Below are 21,052 nucleotides of genomic sequence, written 5' to 3'. Positions count from 1 at the left end.
TACTTAGAAATGATGGGAACAAGGGGTTTAGTGAGAGGGAGGAACTGAAGGAAACCAATATTAGTAGAGAAATGGTGTTGGGAAAATGGATCTAATAGTATTTCTAATTTCCCTTGTAAACCATGGTTTGGCCACCTTTCCCATTTTATTTTAGCACCAGACAGGAATAAACAATTGTTGCAGTTCGCCCATGCACTCTTTAAATGTTTGCCATTGCCTATCCACTTTCATCCCTGTAAGTAACATTCCCCAATCCACAATCCATCATAGCCAACTCATGCCTCATACTATCGTAGTTTCCTTTATTTAGATTCAGGACCATAGTCTCAGAATCAATGACATCACTCTCATCCTGATAAAGAATTCGACCATATTATGATCGCTTATCCCCAAGAGGTCTTGCACAACTAGATTGCCAATTATTCCTCTCTCATTACCAATACCTAGTCCAGGATGGCCTGCTCTCCAGTTGGTTCCTCAATGTATTGGTCCAGAAAACCGTCTCATCAGGAGTTCCTCCAAGAATTCCTCCTCTACGGTCGTTACTAATTTGATTAGCCCAATCTATATGCAGATTAAAGCCACCCATAATTACAGATGTTCTTTTATCATATGCGTATCTAATTTCCCATTTATTGCCATTCCTAACATCATCACAACAATTGGAGGCCTATATACAACTTCTACTAACGTTTTTTGCCTCTTGGTGTTTCTCAGCTTTACCTATACAGATACCACATCACTGGAGCTAACATCCTTCCTCATTATTGCATTAATTTCCTCTTTAACTAGCAATGCAACTCTGCCGCCTTTTCCTTTTTGTCTGTCCTTCCTAAATACTGAATATCTCTGGACGTTCAGTCCCCATCCCTGGTCACTCTGGAGCCATATCTCCATAATCCCAGCTATATTGTACCAATTTACATCTATTTGCATGATTAATCTTCCACTTTTTTGTGAATGCACCATACATTAATGCACAAAGCCTGAAGGCTTGTCTCATTCCCATTATTTTTCACTACGGCCCTATTTGATTCTGGCCCCTGATTTCTCTGCCTATCGCTGTCCTTATTCTCCTTTCTGTTTTTTGTTCTTGTCTTTGTTTCTCCCTCCTCTGACTTTGTTGAGGTCTTGTCTTTGTATTTAAATCCCTTAATGGTCTCCACTCTCCTTATCTCTGTAATCTCCAACCCTACAACCGCACCCAGAGTCTCCATTCCTCTTGTGCATTCCCCCTCCCCTCATCCAAACATTAGCGGCTGTGCTTTCAACTGTCCAGTCGCAGACTGAGGAACTTACTTTCTAAAGCTCTTCATTTCTCCAACTCCTTCTCTTCCTTTAAGACTGCCTGTAAAATGCACTTTTTTGACTAATCCCTTCAGGCATCTCATTTTTCCATTTGGCCTCTGTGAATCCACTTGGAATGATTTTTCTCGACTTGAAAGTCAAGTTGTTGTTGACCTTAAGACTTTAAAAATACTTTTTCAGTATTAACCGCTTTCACACTCACCCTACCCAGCATGTAGCACGTGCCACAAAGTGAGATTAATAAAGATAGGTTGTTTCTGTCGGGCAATCAACTGATATTGAGAGGGCACTAATTTAAGATCATTACAAATAGGGAATTTTTAAAAAAACCTTTCTTACATGGTGGCTGGTTCGAACGTGGAGCTCTCTGCCACAAAGTATTATTGAATCCAGAAGCTCTTTTAAAAGGGAATTAGAGGCTGAAAAAGACAAAAGGGCGAAATCTTCCGGCCCCATCACGGCTGCTGTAAAATCTGGTCAGGAGTTTAAAAAGTCCATCGACATCGGTGGACCAGAAAATCCAGCCGGTAATAGGGGCTATAAAATTCTACCTAAAAAAGGGCTGAACCATGTGTTGGGGGGAGGGGGAGGGCAGTCGGATGGCTCACCCCCCCACCCCTGCAGCCATAAAGCGCAGGAAGAAGTCTAACAACACCAGGTTAAAGCCCAACAGGTTTATTTGCTACCAAATAAACCTATTGGACTTTAACCTGGTGTTGTTAGACTTCTTACTGTGTTTACCCCAATTCAACGCCGGCATCTCCACGCCATAAAGTGCTGCAGTGGATTTAACAAGGGCTAAGTGGGACTTCCACCTCTCACTGGGGAGGACGCTAACCTTTTGGATCTGCTGGCTAATTGGAATAGCCAGCAGCTCATCAACCCCAGCAGCACCAAGGACATGTTAGCGGCACAATGGTGAGCACTGCTGCCTCACAGCGCCAGGGACCTGAGTTCGATTCCCGGCTTGGGCCACTGTCTGTGTGGAGTTTGCACATTCTCTCCATGTCTCCGTGGGTTTCCTCCGGGTGCTCCAGTTTCCTCCCACAGTCCAAAAGTCTGGTTAGCCATGCTAAATCCTCCCTCAATGTACCTGAACAGGCGCCGGAGTGTGGCGACTAAGGGATTTTCACAGTAACTTCATTGTTAAGCCTACTTGTGACACTAATAAATAAAATATAAAACTTTAAGTTTCAATAGGAAGAGACTGAGGTTCAGGAGGCTCTATAGCCTTCAATTCATTCGACCGTGGCCTCTGCTTTCTGCAGAACGTAGTGCCACCAGTGAAAATGAGCTGGTTTTCCCCGAGGACCCCGAGCTATGTTTCTACCTCACCCTTATCATTAATTCTTAATGTGACCACTGACCTGTAAAGGAGCAGGCCTGAGGGAAGCAGTGAGGTCTGCAAAGTCTTGCCACTTGATCAAAATACTGTCAAAGTTTTGGTTTGCGGTTTAAATTTTTTTGCATGGCCACACATGAACTGAAAGTAACTTCACTGCAGTGTTAATGTAAGCCTACTTGTGACTAATAAATAAACTTTAAAACTGCCGGGCCTGCAAGAAGATGATGGAGAAGATCCAGGGCTCCTTCCCAGGGCTGCTGAGGCTGGAACGTCTGGGGTCTTGTGCAAGACTGGTTTTGATCGTCAGTGACGGGGTTGGGGAGGGGGGGGGGGGCGGTGGGCAGGGGGATTGGTTTAAGTTGGGGGCTTTAGGGAGGAAGGGGGGCCTCAATCTTAGGGGGTCACATCCTGATCTGCAAAGGGCAGTCCCCAATAATCAAACCACCTCTCCCCTTCCCTTTAAAGGTTCCCTTTAAAATATTGGACGGCCCACCCTGGCCAAGCTGCCAACACCAAGGACGCGATCTTACCAGCTCACTGCGCCGGGCAATCAGCGTGGTGAGCCGGGAAGATCGTGGACGAGGATAAAAATTGTGAATCAGTTTGCTATCCTCCCAGCCCTGTTTGGCCAGTGAGATCGACCTATTGACATTTGATTTGATTTGATTTGATTCATTATTTGATTCATTCTATGATTATTGTCACATGTATTAGTATACAGTGAAAAGTATTGTTTCTTGCATGCTATACAAACAAAGCATACCATTCATAGAGAAGGAAATGAGAGAGTGCAGAATGTAGTGTCACAGTCATAGCTAGGGTGTAGGGAAAGATCAAAATGCAAGGTATGCCCATTCAAAAGTCTGACAGCAGCAGGGAAGAAGCTGTTCTTGAGTCGGTTGGTACGTGACCTCAGACTTTTGTATCTTTTTCATAAAAGTAGTTAAACTTAAAAGGATTTACCTGCTCCCACACGGTATCTCCCGGCCTCCTGGGTGCGGGGGAGGGGGTGTGCGTTGGTGAGAAGGTGGTGGGTTTGCACCCACCATCCTATTTTACATGTCTAAAGAGTGGAGGGTATGAGGAGGAAGCAAGCGTGTGGGATTAGACTGGAGAAACACAATGTTCCCGAGAACAAAAGGTCTGTTTCTGTAGGGATTCATTCTCTGGTTCAATGATTCTAAAATACCAAGCGATACAACACAATATGGCAAATCTACTGATCTATCAAACTTTAACTGATCTTTGCTGCTGCTAAGGTCAGTTAGCCCTTGTCTTGTTTAAATATTTTTGTTGATTTATCTATAGGGTGAAAGTGGACAAGGATTGCCTGGATCCAAGGGTGACAAAGGTGAACCTGGAATCCCTGGTTCTCCTGGCCTGCCCACACTGGGAGAAGCTGATCCTGTGAAGCCGGGTCCAGCAGGGCCAAGGGGCCCAGCGGGTCCTCCTGGGAAAGATGGTAAACCAGTGAGTAAATTAGTAGTGGATTTTAATGCCGCTGTGTTGCTTGTTCTGTTGTTTAACTAACCTTGGACAAAAGAAATCCCTGTGGTCAAATTATCCTAACATCAGTCAAGCCAACTTTAGGTACAACTACGAGTTAAAATGCTACTTTGGAGCAGTGTACAGCAGGGGACTTGTGGCTGCCAACAGGAATGTTGGCCAACTGATACGGACCGCACTGTTGAGTGGCCAACTCAAATATTAGTGAGCCAGAACGAAACTCCCCAACAATCTGCTACTGTAGCATTTACCTGGTACCATAATCTCTGCTGAAATCCGAACTTTGATCAAAACTTAAATGTTTAACCACCGTGTCACTGACCCTAAAGAAACATTTTGTGTACTTTCAACAGGGTTGACAGTCTTTTTCTAACTGTACTTTCTCATTACAGGGTGTACCTGGAAAAGATGGGTTGCCTGTAAGTGTTTCATTTATCTCAGTCATTGTCCAGAAGGTGATTATTGCGACAAATAGCGCACAACACTAAAGGGTCAATGTTTGGATTTGGATGCACCATCACAGATCTCCATCTGGCAGAGGCTCTTATTGTGGATTTTTTTTTTCTCCAAATCAATAATGTAGCTTGAGGAAAACTCACAAGACATATAGAAGCGTATAGAATCCCTACAGTGCAGAAAGAGGCCTTTCGGCCCATCGAGCCTGCACCGATAACAATCCCACCCAGGCCCTGTTCTCGTAACCCCATGTATTTATTCTGCTCGTCTCCCTGACATTAAGGGGCAATTTAGCATGGCCAATCAACCTAACCCCACACATCTTTGGACTGTGGGAGGAAACCAGAGGAAACCCACGCTGACACGGGGAGAACGTACAAACTCCACACAGACAGACACCCAAGGCCGGAATTGAACCCGGGTCGCTGGAGCTGTGAGACAGCAGTGCTAACCACTGTGTCACCGTGCTGCCTCAGCACGGGGATAATTTTCAACTTCTGCTCACCTGCAACTGCTTGTAAAATAGGTAACCAGACGCCAATCATCGGGTCAGTATATTGGACATTCCCTCTGACCCCAAATTCGACCTGATTCAATTTTCAGGCATGAATGTCCAGCATTCCCACCCAGACAGAAAGGTGTCTAAACCTGCACGCTGGGGGCCTAATTGTAGAACATTGATTGTCACTTTGATGTGCGAATAGACAAAGCACACAGTGCTTACTGCATTCAATTGAATCAGGCATTGAATGGCCTAACCAGGAACATTTAAAGGACCACTGGCAGATATTCCAGCCAAGGATGTTTTTTGAGAAGGGACTTTATGTGGGGAGCAAAGGATCATGAATGCTGCTCTAGGCCCCCCAAAACAACAGCATCTTCCCATTCTCTTCAATTCAGGATCAGTTCTCCCTCCCAACAAAGAACAACGGTCTCCATGCAACAAGCCAGCAGTCTGAGGCATAAAAACAGCTCAGGTACTGCTAATGTGACTTTTGGGCAGAGGCTGCGGACTCAGCACTGACCTCACCCCCTGGCTAGGGCCAAAGTTAAACATTTCCCCCTCTATGGTTAGATTTTCATACATCTTTTTACACAGTGACACGTGAATCATAGAATCCATACAATGCAGAAGGAGACCATTTGGCCCATCGAGTCTGCACCGACCACAATCCTACCCAGGCCCGATCCCCATAACTCCATGAATTTACCCTTGCTAGTCTCCTTGATGCTCAGGGACAATTTAGCATGGCCAATCCATCTAACCCACACATCTTTGGACTTTGCACATCTATGAGCAGATAATCCATAAGGTGGTAGAATGTGTGTGAGAACATGGAGTGGATCAGACATTGATTGGAACAGAAAGCTGCTGGTGATGACACTGCTTGGGAATGGGGGGAGAGGATCAATGGGCATTCCAGGGATTCACATGGACTTATTAGCGGTTAGGTAACCATTTAATGATGGAGTTAGGGTTTGAAATGGTCCATAAAGTCTAATAATTGGAAAGAGGAAGCTGAAGATAACCAAGTGAAACAAAGCAGGGACTCCCTAATCTGTACAAGTGACAGATGTTGTTTGATGGGGAAACTGCATGGTAATGATATTTGGGAAAGGGAATAACAGGATACAACACAGGAGAGGCATCTGGGATACTGGTGATTAACCACTGAATCATAGAATCCTCACTGGGCAGAAGGAGGCCATTCGGCCCATTGAGTCTGCCCCAACCCTCTGACAGAGCATCTTACCCAGGCTCACTACCCACCCCATCCCCGTAACCCTATGCATTTACCTTGCTAATCCCCCTAACCTACACATCTTGGGACTCTAAGGGCTATTTAACACAGCCAATCCACCTAGCCTGCATAACTTTAGAATGTGGAAGGAAACCAGAGCACTCAGAGGAAACTCACACAGATAAGAGGAGAATGTGCAAACTCCACACAGTCACCCAAGGACGGAATTGAACCCGGGTCCCTAGCACTGTGAGGCAGCAGTGCTAACCCACTGTATCACCGTACCATTGATATGCCAATATGTGACAGTGATAAAGAAAATAAGAACATAAGAACTAGGAGCAGGAGTAGGCCATCTGGCCCCTCGAGCCTGCTCCGTCATTCAATAAGATCATGGCTGATCTTTTCGTGGACTCAGCTCCACTTACCCGCCCGCTCACCATAACCCTTAATTCCTTTACTGTTCAAAAATGTATCTATCTTTTCCTTAAAAACATTCAATGAGGTAGCTTCAACTGCTTCACTGGGCAGGGAATTCCACAGATTAACAACGCTTTGTGTGAAGAAGTTCCTCCACAACTCAGTCCTAAATCTGCTTCCCTTTATTTTGAGGCTATGCCCCCTAGTTCTAGTTTCACCTGCCAGTGTAAACAACTTCCCTGCTTCTATCTTATCTATTCCCTTCATAATCTTATATGTTTCTATAAGATCTCCCCTCACTCTTCTGAATTCCAATGAGTATAGCCCCAGTCTACTCAGTCTCTCCTCATAAGCCAACCTTCTCAACTCCGGAATCAACCTAGTAAATTTCCTCTGCACTCCCTCCGGTGCCAGTAAATCCTTCTCAAGTAAGGAGACCAAAACTGTACACAGTACTCCAGGACCAGCACGTTATACAGCTACAACATAATCTCGCTGTTTTTATCTCCATCCCTCTAGCACTAAAGGACAAAATTCCATTTGCCTTCTTAATTACCTGCTGCACCTGCAAACCAACGCCTTGTGATTCCTGCACAAGGACCTCCAGGTCCCTCTGCACAGCAGCATGCTGCAATTTTTTACTATTTAAATAATAGTCCATTTTGCTGTTACTCCTACCAAAATGGATGACCTCACATTTACCAACATTGTACTCCATCTGCCAGACCCTCGCCCACTCACTTCGACTGTCTATATCCCTTTTCAGACTTTCAGCATCCTCTGCACACTTTGCTCTGCCACCCATCTTAGTGTCATCTGTGAATTTTGACACACTACACTTGGTCCTCAACTCCAAATCATCTATGTAAATCGTAAACAATTGCGGTCCCAACACTGATCCCTGAGGCACACCACTAGTCACTGATCGCCAACCAGAAAATACCCATTTACCCCAACTCTGTTAGTTAACCAATCCTCTATCCATGCTAATACATTACCCGTAACACTGTGCAGCTTTACCTTATGTAGCAGTCTTTGGTGCGGCACCTTGTCAAATGCCTTCTGGAAATCCAGATGCACCACATCCACGGGTTCCCCATTGTCCACTGCACATGTAATGTTCTCAAAGAATTCCACCAAATTGTTGAAGAACAATCTTCAAAGCGCCAGGGGCGTGTCTCGAAACGAACTGTCTTTTCCGAGAGCAGGCACAGTCAAAGAAGCTGAATGGCCTCCATTTGTCTTTGATTTAGCAAAGAGACAGGTCAAAATAGAAACAAAATTACCCTGCCAAACAAAACTTGCTTCCCATTTGAACACAGTTTAAATGTTGTCCTATTCATTCTTAGAGCAAGGGCAGGTGCTATTTTTGTCGGCTGTTTCATTTGTATGGAAGCCTCCATTCCTGACTCATACATCGTGATGTTTACAGGCTGTGCATCTGTCCTGCTTGTGACAGAACTCCTGTACTCACCCAGTCACGTTGAGTTCAATTACACAAACAACTCCCACTGTGCAATTATCTCCGGCTTTGAAATACTAATTCTTGCCCACGGTTTGGAGAATTATGTATTACAGAAAGAAAGCCATCCAGATTTGGAAACAGTGGTACCGATGATAAGTGGGAAGTGAAAGTGTATTGAAAATGAGAGAATTGGGTTAACACAAGACGGTTAAGACTTATTATTAAGACTTATCTAGATAGCCACATGAACAGACTGGGAATAGAGGGATACAAACGGATGGTCTAGTTAGGAACACATGATCGGTGCAGGCTTGGAGGGCCGAAGGGCCTGTTCCTGTGCTGTATTGTTCTTTGTTCTTTGTTTCACCTCTGGGGGCTAACTACAATTCGAACAGAGACTGATGGGCTGTCATTCTCTTTGATGACTGCACTTATGCAATAATTTTGGCAAGAATTATCCCCAGTCCCACCAGTGCACACAATTCATCATTAAGTGGCATGAAGTTGGTCAGTTCATTCAGCTACTCAATGGAGATTGCTGGAGAACATAATGTCCCTGTGAGATGGAGGATGGAATTCTCCCATGGCCCCACCGGCAGGATCACCGGGCGAAGGAGGCGAAGAATTCTGCCGGAGGCCCAGAAGTTGGTTTCATGCTGCTGTGAATTTACAGAGATTTCTTCCAACGGTGCCCACTATGGCGGATTGGGAATCGTGCTGGAGGGTGGCATGATACAGATTTGCATCCCTCTAAAAGAGATGCAAATGAAGGCCTGACTGGAATCCACCCCCCCCCCCCCACCCCCAAATGCTCAGGCCCCCCCACCCCATCCCCCCCATGCTCAATGCTCCATTACATCAGCGGGTAAACAGGCCGCTCCAGAACACACCTGAATCAACGTGGCGTGCAAAAGTTGGGACTTACCTAAAGAAGGCCTGGAGTTACCTTTGGAATTCAAGATGGAGGTTGCCAGCAACCTTGGACCCTGGAATACCATGGCAGTGGGTGGGGACAGCATCTATAGGTGGATCTTACAGGCTCAATGTCTTTGAGAAGGTCCCTCTTCCAGCCTCAGGATGTTCCTGGAGATCCATCTTCTTTCTTCAATGGTAGGTTAGTGAAGTCAGGTACCTTTTAAACATGGCAACCAGTGATGACAGTGGGGCACACGCCATCCAGCATGCCGTACCATAGAGGATGGTGCAAAACCCATGGATGTATAATTAATTACTCCAGGGATGGAAGATATGGCGTGGTTACCTGTCACCCTCAACAGGAAGCACTCCCCGTCCCTGCCCCCGGCACAGAATTCAGTCCCAGATGGGAGCATTGCGTGCAGCCTTTATAGAAAGTACAAATGTTGATCATTGAGACCTGGAATTATCTGATGCTAATCTTGGATGAAAAATGTAGCAATTTGTTCCATTTCCAGCAGGGCAACCATAGGAACATACATTTAAAAAAACAGGCCAAGGAAACACATCCAACCTATCTGGCCAATCTCCAAAATAAAAATCCCCCTCAATCTCCCAATCCCTCACATATCTAACTGACACTGGGCAGCTCATCCCTCACAGTCACCATTCTCTGTGTAAAAGTTGGTAAATCTAAAGTCAGTCCATTTTCCCTTGTCTAGGTTTGAGCCTTTATTCCTTAGTTTATTAAGGGTGTGTAGCAACATCAAATAAATTATCAGGGTTCCATTGATCATCCTCTATGCAGGTTCATAGAATCCATACAGTGCAAAAGAGGTCATTCAGCCCATCTCTGACAGAGTAACCTACCCAGGCCCTCTCCCTTGCCCTATCCCCATAACCCCGCACATTTCCCATGGCTAATCCATCTAAACTACACATTTTGGGACACTAAGGGAGAATTTAGCATGGCCAATCCACCTAACCTGCACATCTAAGGGCTGTGGAAGGAAACCAGAGCACCCGGAGGAAACCCACACAGAAATGTGCAAACTCCACACAGAGAGTCACCCAAGGCCAGAATTGAACCCGGGCCCATGGAGTTGTGAGGCAACAGTAGTAACCACTGTGCCACCATTGAGGTTGAAGTCAAACTCCCTTGACAACCAAAGTGCACCATCTTATGAAAAACTAAAGGGCTTAAGCCCACATACAGCAACAATCATAACATTCCCTGATTTGCTTTCAGTATAGAATAAGGACTATAGCTGATACAGTGATTATCTTCTTAGATTTGTTAAACTGTTACTCGAAAAGGAGTGATATCTGTAATTTCTCCAGTACCATGAAGTGATGTGTACATTCTTCATTGTGATGAGCTGTTTAGAGTTTGGTTAAATCAGTGATTGAAAGAGTCCCTCTTCAGCAATTTTACTAATTAATATAAAGTCAATAAATATTAATGCTTTTTATGTTTATTTAAATTCAGGGTAAACAAGGATCTCAGGGATTTGAAGGAACCAAAGGTGATCAAGGTCTCAAAGGAGAGAAGGTATGTCTAAGGGTTCTTTTTGTTGAGCAGCTTCAGAGAAGGATTAAGGTCCATGGGGCAGGACATGACCAAACCTGCAGAAGATAAAAGAGAAGCAAGGTTAAATCTGGAAGTGGTGATGCCAGTCGGGCTTTGAAGAAGTGCGGGGGGAATCGTAAGGCCATTCATGCCAGTGGGATTTGCTGGTCCCACTACAGTGAATGGAGATTTGGCTGAGTGCCAAATTCTCCTGTCTTGCTTGCAGTGGCCGGTAAGATCGTGCCCTGCATGTTTGTAGGAGGAAGGAAAAGCTGATGGAGATAAGTACTTCCACAGATTTGATTCCCTGGGATAAGATTTGATTTGATTTTGATTTGAATAGATTTATTATTGTCACATGTATCGGGATACAGTGAAAAGTATTGTTTCTTGCGCGATATACAGACAAAGCATATCGTTCATGGACAAGGAAAGAAGAGAGTGCAGAATGTAGTTTTACAGTCATAGCTAGGGTGTAGAGAAAGATCAACTTAAAGCAAGGTAGATCCCTTCAAGAGTCTGTTGGCAGCAGGGAAGAAGCTGTTCTTGAGTCAGTTGGTATGTGTCCTCAGACTTTTGTATCTTTTTTCCGACGGAAGAAGGTGAAAGAGAGAATGTCTGGGGTGCGTGAGGTCCTTAATTATGCTGACTGCTTTGCCGAGGCAGCAGCAAGTGTAGACGGTGTTAGTGGGTGGGAGGTTGGTTTGAGTGATGGACTGGGCTTCATTCACGACCTTTTGTAGTTTCTTGTGGTCTTAGACAGAGCAGGTGCCATACCAAGCTGTGATACAACCAGAAAGAATGCTTTCTATGGTGCATCTGTAAATGTTGATGGGAGTCGTATTGGACATACCAAATTTCCTTCGTCTTCTGAGAAAGTAGAGGCATTGGTGGGCTTTCTTAACTATAGTGTCAGCATGAGGGGACAGGGGATGTCCTAAAAAATAATTCTTGGGGTTGAGGATGCAGATGTTGTTGGCAAGGCCAGCCATTCCTACTTGTCCTGAGAAGGCCGTGATGGATCATCATCTTGTACCACTGGTTGCAGTGTAATACTCGTGAGTAGCTTGCTAGGCCCCTACAGAGGTCATTTAAGAGTCAACAACATTGTGTTGGGACTGGAGTCACATAGGCCGGACTGAATAGGTGAGGCTGTTTTCCTTTCCTGAATAATCCTAGTGAATTGGTATTTCATAATGGTTACACAGCCCTGCTGAATCTAGCAAAGTGAAAGTGAATTAAAATGTTGAAGATAACTTGGTGGGATTTGAACTCTATTCTCTGGATCATTAATCTGGTATCATAACCACTGTACAACTGTGAGAGTGCTGAGTGGAGTAAGTGCATGTAGGATGGTACATTTCAGTCTCAGAAAGAACAAAGAAGAAAAAGGAATCAGAGTAGTAATGCCTGTGAAGTGCTTTGATCAAATTAAAGCGTGCAGTGTGTCAAACCTTTCCCCTGGCCCCCAGCTGCTGCATACATACCAAATGGTCAACTCTTACATCAATGCTGAACCTACCAGCAGCTTCAGGGACTGGTGTGCCTGTTCTGAACAATTATTAACATTCTCTGCTAGGCCCTGACAGTAATGAAGCCATTGTCATGGAAGGAGTCAGCTGCTCCTGTGACATGAATCTGTCACTAATAGAATAAACACTTTGAGGAATGATTTGAAACACTCATTTCTTATGCTCCCCGTTTTTCTACACATTCTTCCTCTTTCTCCCTACCCTTTATTATCCAGTTAACCTTACAGTTTATTTTCTCACAAATATTGTAGTTATTTTTCTGGATTTGGGTGAAGATCTACAAAGTCTGACACAGAGCTTTAAGTGAAAGGCAGCACAGGTCAGAGGTTCCGACCTTAATGTTTGCAGCCCTATCGCTGCCAAGTGAACCCTGTGGGTAGGCCCAACAATTCCACTCGATCAAGCCAATTCCAGAAACTTAACTTACTAACCCCGTCCACCACTCCGCACAGAAAAAACTAACATGAGTAAAAAAGAAAAAGCTCCAGAAGACAAGAAGACAACAAGCCACAATATAAGGGCAAGGCATCACAAGAGGCAGCAAGGGTTGGACGTGAGTCAAACAAAAAGTGGCAGAGCAAGGAGAAAAGGGGACATGTGCTCTCTGTGCCCGAGCCCAAATACCTTACTAATAAAGTTAAAAGTTTATTTATTAGTCACAAGTAAGGCTTACATTAACACTGCAATGAAGTTACTGTGAAATTCCCCTAGTCGCCATAGTCCGGCGCCTGTTTGGGTCACTGCACCTAACCAGCATGTCTTTCAGAATGTGGGAGGAAACCGGAGCACCCGGAGGAAACACACGCAGACATGAGGAAAATGTACAGACTCTGCACAGACAGTGACCCAAGCCGGGAATCGAACCCGGGTCCCCGGTGCTGTGAAGCAGCAGTGCTAACCACTGTGCTACCATGCAATAATAGAGGAATGGAGTTCTTCTCATATTTTAATTCTCAAATCAATTCTTTACAGATTGAACATCAGATACCACACAATTATTACAATACATGTAACAGGACATAAACATGCATTTAAAATGATGGTGGCGTTGTGTTACAGTTCTGAGCCCCTTACCAATCCAACCACTTATTATAAAAACAAATACTGTACGTGCTGGAAATCTGAAAGAAAAGCAGAAAGTGTTGGAAATTCTCAGCAGGTCAGATTTCTATGGAGGGAAATAAGGTAAACACTTCAGGCCAATAACCTTCCATCCAGAGTTTGATGGAAGACCACCCACCTGAAACATTGGACAGAATCGTTCTCGCTCAATGGTGGCACCGGATTTTACCTGTCCCCGTTTTATGTGTGTGTTTTTGGTAGTAGGTAGGTTGGGATGGGGGGGTCATTAGGGGGGCACGTAAAATAGATCAGGTGGCTCGCCCATTACCCAGCCACCCACCTCTGAGCTGACCTCCATAATATGCTAGAGAATAGGATTAGGGTGAGTGTGTGAGATCTGTTGACATGGAGACTTGAGAAGGAGACTGGAAAGCAAGCTATGTCAGTCAGAGGAGTGCGGTGCAGGGGAATGTTAGGGAGGTGTCAGTGCAATGCCTGCAAGCTCAGAGTTGAAGGACACTCACTTTACTGAACCTCAAAAAGTCAGCAGATCTCTTTTGGCCCTAGATCCAGGCCCTTGGCATCTTACTTTGACTGCTGACAGCCTCTGCAACCTACAGATACCTGGTGAGGATGGTGGGCCTCCTGCTCTCATCCCTAGGAGAGAAGACCTCTTTCGAGGGATGAGTCTGTGAATCTGGGAGCAGTCTTTCCACATCTCCGCCCATGCCAAAGATCTTTCCCCCCCTCATACAGGCCAGGATTTTCTCTGATGTCGGTAAAGGCTGATGTTGGGTGGGAAAAGTGGGGTTGAAGCTGTCGATGACGCTTTCCCCGCTATATGGCGCAGCACTTAGAGACAAAAACTGAAAGTCACGGGTTCCCTGCCGGCATATCACTGGCGGAGCGGCCATGATCCACCCAGCCTGCCAGCAGCTTAGAAGCGTAAGGAACAGGGCACCATTTTAAAGGCAGCGCCAGTGCAGACCAAGCAAACCGGGTCATCCAGGAACCCTCTCCTAGCTGGCCACTCCCGGGCACTGCCACCTGGCATTAACCAGGCACTAATCCCCAACACTACAGTAGCTTTTGTTATAGTGAGTTTGTTTTCTATAGATGAGTACTTGGTTATCATGTCAATAGTTTCACTCTTGTTAGATATAATAGCTCGTCCACAAAGTGAAGCTTTTAGTTTTACATCTGTCTGTGATTCAGCATCATTCCATTCTAATCTGCTGCTTCTACAGAAACACCAGTTAAAAAGCCTGCTGGGTGCTCAGGTGTTTTTCTTTTGCCGAATGAATTGTTCTTCCTACATTAATAAAATTCTCAGAAGTATATGAATCATTCTTCACTGCCGTGACCTTTAATTAGGATCACTGAATTAGATTTACTGAAATCAGGACAAATAGCTTTGGGCCAGAGTTTTACCCTCTGCCCACCCACCTCCAGCAGGCTCTGAGGTGGTGGCGGTGGGAGTTGGAAGGTCGGTGGGGGGGGGGGGACGGAGTTGGGAGTAGGTGGTGGGGGGGGGGAGTTGGGGTGTGGTGGGGTGAGGGGGCATAAAATTGCATAGACAGGATTCTTCATCCCCCTGGGATCTCGCCCAGCTGATCCAGGCGCAGTTTCATGGTGGGGCGGGCAGGGCCTCAGGTGGGAAGCCTGCCCTTTTCCCTATTAAGGCCCTTAAGTGATCACTTTGTGGCCATTTGGTTGCCTTTTCCAACCGAGCCTCAGTTTGTAGGCTGGTTGGCGCCGGTCAGAGTAGAGCGGGGAACTGAACAAATCTTCATATCGGGCGGGAAGTGAGGTGGGGTTGAAGCGGGTGGAGTTGGGGGGCGGGGGGAACCTCAATCTGAAGGCCCCATCACATTTAGGACACCCTCCCTTCTGGGACCTGGGATCCCCACCCCCCCCCCCCCCCCCCCTCCCAGCCCACCCCCCACCCCCCAAGAGCTATCCCTGGATGCCAAGATCACCCTCCTGGGCATCCCCTACCCTCCCGCCCCCAGAACTTGCTGGAACTGCAATCTTTGGCTGAGGCACAGCACTGCAGTGCATGGACCAACATCTCTCCAGGGCAGGACAGGAGACTCGCCTGTTGCCAATCAACACTCAGTTGAGTGTGACATGGCAATGGGTCTACCAGAGTTGGCGGGGATGGGTTACGTGCTGACTTTCTGGCTGGCGAGGGTAAAGAAAGGGGGGAAACGGCTCATGTGGACTTTAGTAACAGCATAGACTTGAAGTGAATTGCCTATTCCTATGCTGCACATTCTATCTCAGTGACTAAACTGCCCATTTCTTTAAAGTCAGCTCTTACCCATAGCCCAGTGATACTTTAAATTGTCCAAAAGTTAAAGATAAATGCTCCGACAATGTGAAGAGGCATCAATGGCAGTCTAACTTGAGCAAACTTCAGAATAGTTTGGCAAACACTTCCATGCAGTGCTCTGTACTTCCCATCTGATTTTTATATCCTGTTGGACAAGATCACTCACCTCTCTTCCCAGGAAGCTGCTGCTCCTCCGGCATCATCTCCAGCAAGCCATGTAAAATGCATAGAACCACAATGGATCCTGGCAAATTTCCACTTCCGTTATAAGATTTCACAGATAAGGCACACTGTGCAGAGAAAATGGACTTAGATTCTCAATAAATGTTATTTCCCCAAAGAGACAAGAACACACTTTAACCCTAGTTACACACAGATACAATCTGAGACACTGCTTTCCTAACCACACACTAGTTCAGAAAAATGTTTAACATGCAGGAGAAATTAAAAAGATTCCAGGTGAAAACAAAAACAGAAAATGCTGGAGAAACTCGGCAGGTCTGACAGTCCCTGTGGACAGAGAACAGGGGCAATGGGCGGGACTTTACGGCCTCACTCGGGTGAGACCGGAAATTCCCGCCCGAGGTCAACAAAGATTTCCGTTGTCGGACCGTCGTCCTCTCCGATTCTGTGGTGGGCGAGGTGGTAGAGTTCCGGCCAACGTTTCGAGTCTGGATGACCCTTTGTCGGGTGGAAAGACGTTGCGCTGATGGTGAGCTAATGAGCAGGTTTTCCTGTGGTAGAGTTTGTGTCACTTTGATTCCTGTAAAACGCTGCAGCATTTGATTATTATCCTGCTCTCCCCTCAGGGCGATCCTGGGCTTTCTGGTCCTCCTGGTCCACCTGGTCCTCCTGGTCCACCTGGGCGAAAACACAGACCTGTGAGTAAATATGAGGACCAGTTTTGTGAATGATTTGGTCCTAGATTGTGTGGCCAAACTTTCCTCCCAATGTATAGCTGTCTGTTATTGTGCGTTTATTAATAATTATTAATGCCCACACACGTGGAAGCTACAATAAAAAAACTTCTCTGTTCAAAAGAAAGTTAGGCTATCGGACTTTCATTGAGAGTTGGGGAAGCATCCTACCCATCTCTTCCCTGTCCGCAATAGGAGAGAGAGGCTAAGGGGAGACACAAGGACAATGAACTTAGAGAAGAGATGGTGAGTTGTGAATTGCAGTAATAACTGAGATTGCTGAAGGTGAGGAGGTAATCATCACAGAGGATCAGAAAGGAAAGCAGTGTAGGTACCATAGAATCCCTACAGTGCAGAAGAGGCCATTCGGGTCTGCATCGACTCTCTGACAGAGTATCTACCCAGGCCCTCTCCCCCACCTTATCCCTGTAACCCCACACATTTCCCATGGTTGATTCATCTAATCTACACATCTTGGGACACTAAGGGGCAATTTACCATGGCTAATCCACCTAACCTGCACATCTTTGGACTGTGGGAGGAAACCGGAGAATCCGGAGGAAACCCACACAGAAACAGGGAGATTGTGCAAACTCCCCGCAGTCGGTCACCCAAGGCCGGAATTGAACCCGAGTCCCTGGAACTGTGAGGCAGCAGTGCTAACCACTGGGCCACCAGTGCGATATTCAACAAAAGGCTTAGAGAGTGTGCAGTAGGAAAAAAGGATTTTAAAGGAGAGACAAGTGGGGGATGGAATAAGATGTAGCATTCAAAGAAAGAGTAGGGAGAGAGATAGTGATTTGGGTCGGAACAGTTAGTGGAACGTCTAGCCAGCCGTGGAATCTTCAGTAAGGAATACCAATAAATTAAATAGGACTGGACAATGGGGCAAGTGATGCCAGAGGGAAGTTCAAACTATAGATGATGGAAGTATTGTCAAATCCAGCCATAAGCATTTTCTTTCGATTGTATTATTTTCTTTTCTCTCCTTGCAGAATGTCCTTGGTGTAGAAGGTTCTGGTTTCGATGATAGTGACGATGACACAGAGATAATTAGAGTGAGTATCTTGCTCTGACAAGAAACAGCACACTTGCCAAATCTCAGAGCCTCAGTAAAAATGGGTATAGGTTGAGAATCTGAGCTATTGTGGGATTGCTCTGTCTCTGACCCATGCTAGTGTCTAACCAGGCTCTCCTGTTAAACCAGTATTTTGAAGTGTAGGGAGTCCAGGATCCCCAGGAACTTTGAACAGGAAGTTTTTTGGAACACTGGGGAAAGGATTGTGGTCTGGGGCCATGAAGCTCTGGAGATTTGGGAGATTTGGGATTACAACTCAAATTGGTGGGAACTAGGATGGGTATTGGGAAGGGGGTCTAGCTCAGCGGTAGAGCATTTGACTGCCGATCAAGAGGTGCACGCTTCAAATCCGGGTGCTCCTTCAGTGAAAGATTGACATGGTTTTTTTGGGGGCTAAAGGGATATTGGAGGGGGGGGAGGCTAGATCAGGATATTGAATTTTGATGATCAGCCATGATCACAATGAATGGTGGAACAGGCTCAAGAGGCAGAATGGTCTACTCCTACTTCTATTTTCTATGTTTCTATGAATCTATGGAAGGCTGCGGAGCGGAGTTCTGGGGATTCGGGAAGAGCACTGGGAGGGAGATTTGAATATTTGGGACCAGAGTGTGGCATTAATGTAGGTTGCTGGCATTTGAACATAAGAACTGGCTGCAGGAGTAGGACATTCAAACTTTCGAGCCCGCTCCGCCATTCAGTGAGATTGTGGCTGATCTTCTATTTCAACACCATTTTCCAGCACTGGCCCCAGATCCCTTGGTATTTTTAATTTGTAGAAATCTATCAATCTCCTTCTTGAACATACTTGACTGAGTGGTCAGGATGCAGCAATCTTGTGGAGTAAGTTGGGGTGTAAGCGGAGGGTGTTGTGGATGAAGAACCAGAAGAATAAATCCAAAATGTCTTCAACGCATTGGAGCAAGCAGGCTCCAATTCCCCTTTGATTGGAGCAAGCAGGTCACAATTCCCCACTGCACTGTCACCTATAGCCATACATCTGCAGACCATTTTATCCGATCATCCGCAGAATGAAAAGACAGGAACTGGCTGATAATAGAAAGGATGGAAGCCATACATGTTTTCCCAGTGTGCATTCCTGTCATCAAAAACATAGTAAGGAGTCTAACAACACCAGATTAAAGTCCAACAGGTTTATTTGGTATCAAACGCCACTAGCTACTAGCCACTAGCAAACGCTACCAAATAAACCTGTTGGACTTTAACCTGGTGTTGTTAGACTCCTTACTGTGTTTACCCCAGTCCAACACTGGCATCTCCACATCATCAAAAACATAGTCATGGAAAAATTCACGCACTATTAGTCTTCTGACTTGCACTGTTTTTCGGAAACAAATTATATTCCTCTTAACTCGTCTGGAAGTCCCCAGCATCAGAAATGACAGCCTTCAGCCAATTCTATTCACTCCACGTGGTATCAAGAAATGGCTGAATGCACTGAACACTGCAAACACAATGGGTCCTGACAATATTCCGGCAATAGTACTGAAGACTTGTGTTCCAGAATTTGTCGCTCCCCTAGCCAAGCTCTTCCAGTACAACTGCAACACTGGTATCTACCCAGCAATATGGAATGTTGCACAGGTATGTCCCGTACACAAAAAGCAGGACAAATCCAATCCGGCCAATTACTGCCCCATCAATCTACCCTCGATCATCAGTAAAGTGATGGAAAAGGGGTGGCTGGATGCCAGTGAATGGAGGGGAGAGGAAAGTTATTGCCGCTGAGCGGGCGTGGGGGCTCTGTAGGGCTGTCTGGTGCCCCGGGCTCTGAGGAGCTGGCCTTGCCAGTGTCTTCAGGACCCATGAGAGTCTCCAGCCGTAACGTGATTTGCACCTGCGCGCATGGGGCTAGAGAATCACCCCCAGTGTGACCATCTCCAACAAGAGAGAATCTAAACATCTTCAGTTGACATTCAATGGCATACCGTCTCTGAATGCCCCACTGTCAACTACCTGGGATTACCATTGACCAGAGAATCAAGTGAACCAGCCATATAAATACTATGGCTACTCTTCTCCTTTTCTATAGCTTTGTTAGAGTTTGAATTTTCATTAAACGTGCAGCTCCTTCTCATCCTGATGTTACCAGCTGGGATAACTGATCTTATTTTTCTTTCAATCATTCTCAACATGGGCTTCACCGACAAGGTCAGTGTTTAATGCCCATCCTTAGTTACCCTGGGATAGTAGTGTTAGGCTGTGTTCCTGAGTCACCGGCTGCAGTTTCATACAACTGAAGCTGCTTCAAAAAGCAATAATGAGAAATCCACGTTGGTTTGGGATAGGAGTCACATAGAGGCCAGACTGGGTAAGGACACAGACTTCCTGATGGGTTATTGAACTATAGGGTTCATGGTGGGAGATATAGGAAGGATATCAGAGGTAGGTTCTTTACGCAGAGAGTGGTTGGGGTGTGGAATGGACTGCCTGCAGTGATAGTGGAGTCAGACACTTTAGGAACATTTAAGCGGTTATTGGATAGGCACATGGAGCACACCAGGATGATAGGGAGTGGGATAACTTGATCTTGGTTTCAGATAAAGCTCGGCACAACATCGTGGGCCGAAGGGCCTGTTCTGTGCTGTACTGTTCTATGTTCTATGTTGAACTAGTTGGCATTTTCATTCAACAGTTCCATAATATCAGCTTTCTGTTGCCTTGATTTTTTTTTTGTTGAAGCTTCATCCGAATTCTCAGACTGGCATAGTGGGATTATGAATTCATATTCTCTGGGTATCATAACCACTGGCTCCCATGCTACAAGTTTAATAGTGTGCCATTCTGTTTTCTAGGGTCCCCCTGGGCCACCAGGCCCTCCAGGACTGCCAGGACTACCGGGTATCCCTATTCTAACCGAATCAATGAATCCAAACATTGTCGGCGCCCCAGGACCACGTGGACCCCCTGGTCAACCTGGGCAAGAGGGTGAATTGGGTGAGCCAGTAAGTAAATACCGATTTCCACCTTTCAAATCTGTTTGTTGTCTTTCCTTTCACTGCTTTTCTTCCTGATTAGAACCTGATACCACACTCCTGTCGTATTGAAACACTCTGATTTGAACATTTTACAGGTATTTGATGAGGGAATTAGCGGTTCTGGTGAGGTATTCAGCTGGCTTGTTCAGATCCATTGCTCTTCCAAATGTACTGATTATATAAGCAGGCTGAAGAGGCAGGTTTTTTTTATATTAAAAAAAAATCAGCCTGTTAAAGTCACCATGTTTCTGGCACTTAACAATGACCTGCACTGTTGTGATATCCTTCTATATGATGCATGCATTCTGCATTAATCTGGCAAAGTGCTCAGCATGTAATGTTAGGAAATGCAGTTACATATAGGGGAATCAAGGGAGGTAATGTTTCTTTGTGTTTATATAT

The 21,052-nt window shown here is 45.6% G+C and overlaps 1 protein-coding gene across 3 annotated transcripts in view; it reads left to right on the top strand.

Annotated features, from left to right (window-relative positions):
* LOC144495862 (collagen alpha-1(XV) chain-like) overlaps positions 1-21,052 on the top strand; it is a 306,988-nt gene that overhangs the window by 191,759 nt on the left and 94,177 nt on the right. For all 3 annotated transcript variants that reach the window (XM_078216523.1, XM_078216521.1, XM_078216522.1), the window contains 6 exons: positions 3,962-4,123; positions 4,552-4,578; positions 10,647-10,709; positions 16,466-16,537; positions 17,569-17,631; positions 20,468-20,617. In XM_078216523.1, coding sequence (XP_078072649.1) covers positions 3,962-4,123; positions 4,552-4,578; positions 10,647-10,709; positions 16,466-16,537; positions 17,569-17,631; positions 20,468-20,617 — 537 coding nt within the window. The remainder of the gene's footprint in view (positions 1-3,961; positions 4,124-4,551; positions 4,579-10,646; positions 10,710-16,465; positions 16,538-17,568; positions 17,632-20,467; positions 20,618-21,052) is intronic.

This window comes from Mustelus asterias, chromosome 7, assembly GCF_964213995.1.
Source record: "Mustelus asterias chromosome 7, sMusAst1.hap1.1, whole genome shotgun sequence".
NCBI classification, from domain to species: domain Eukaryota; kingdom Metazoa; phylum Chordata; class Chondrichthyes; order Carcharhiniformes; family Triakidae; genus Mustelus; species Mustelus asterias.
Note: the sequence above shows the minus strand (reverse complement) of the source record. Positions and strands in the feature narration are given on the sequence as shown.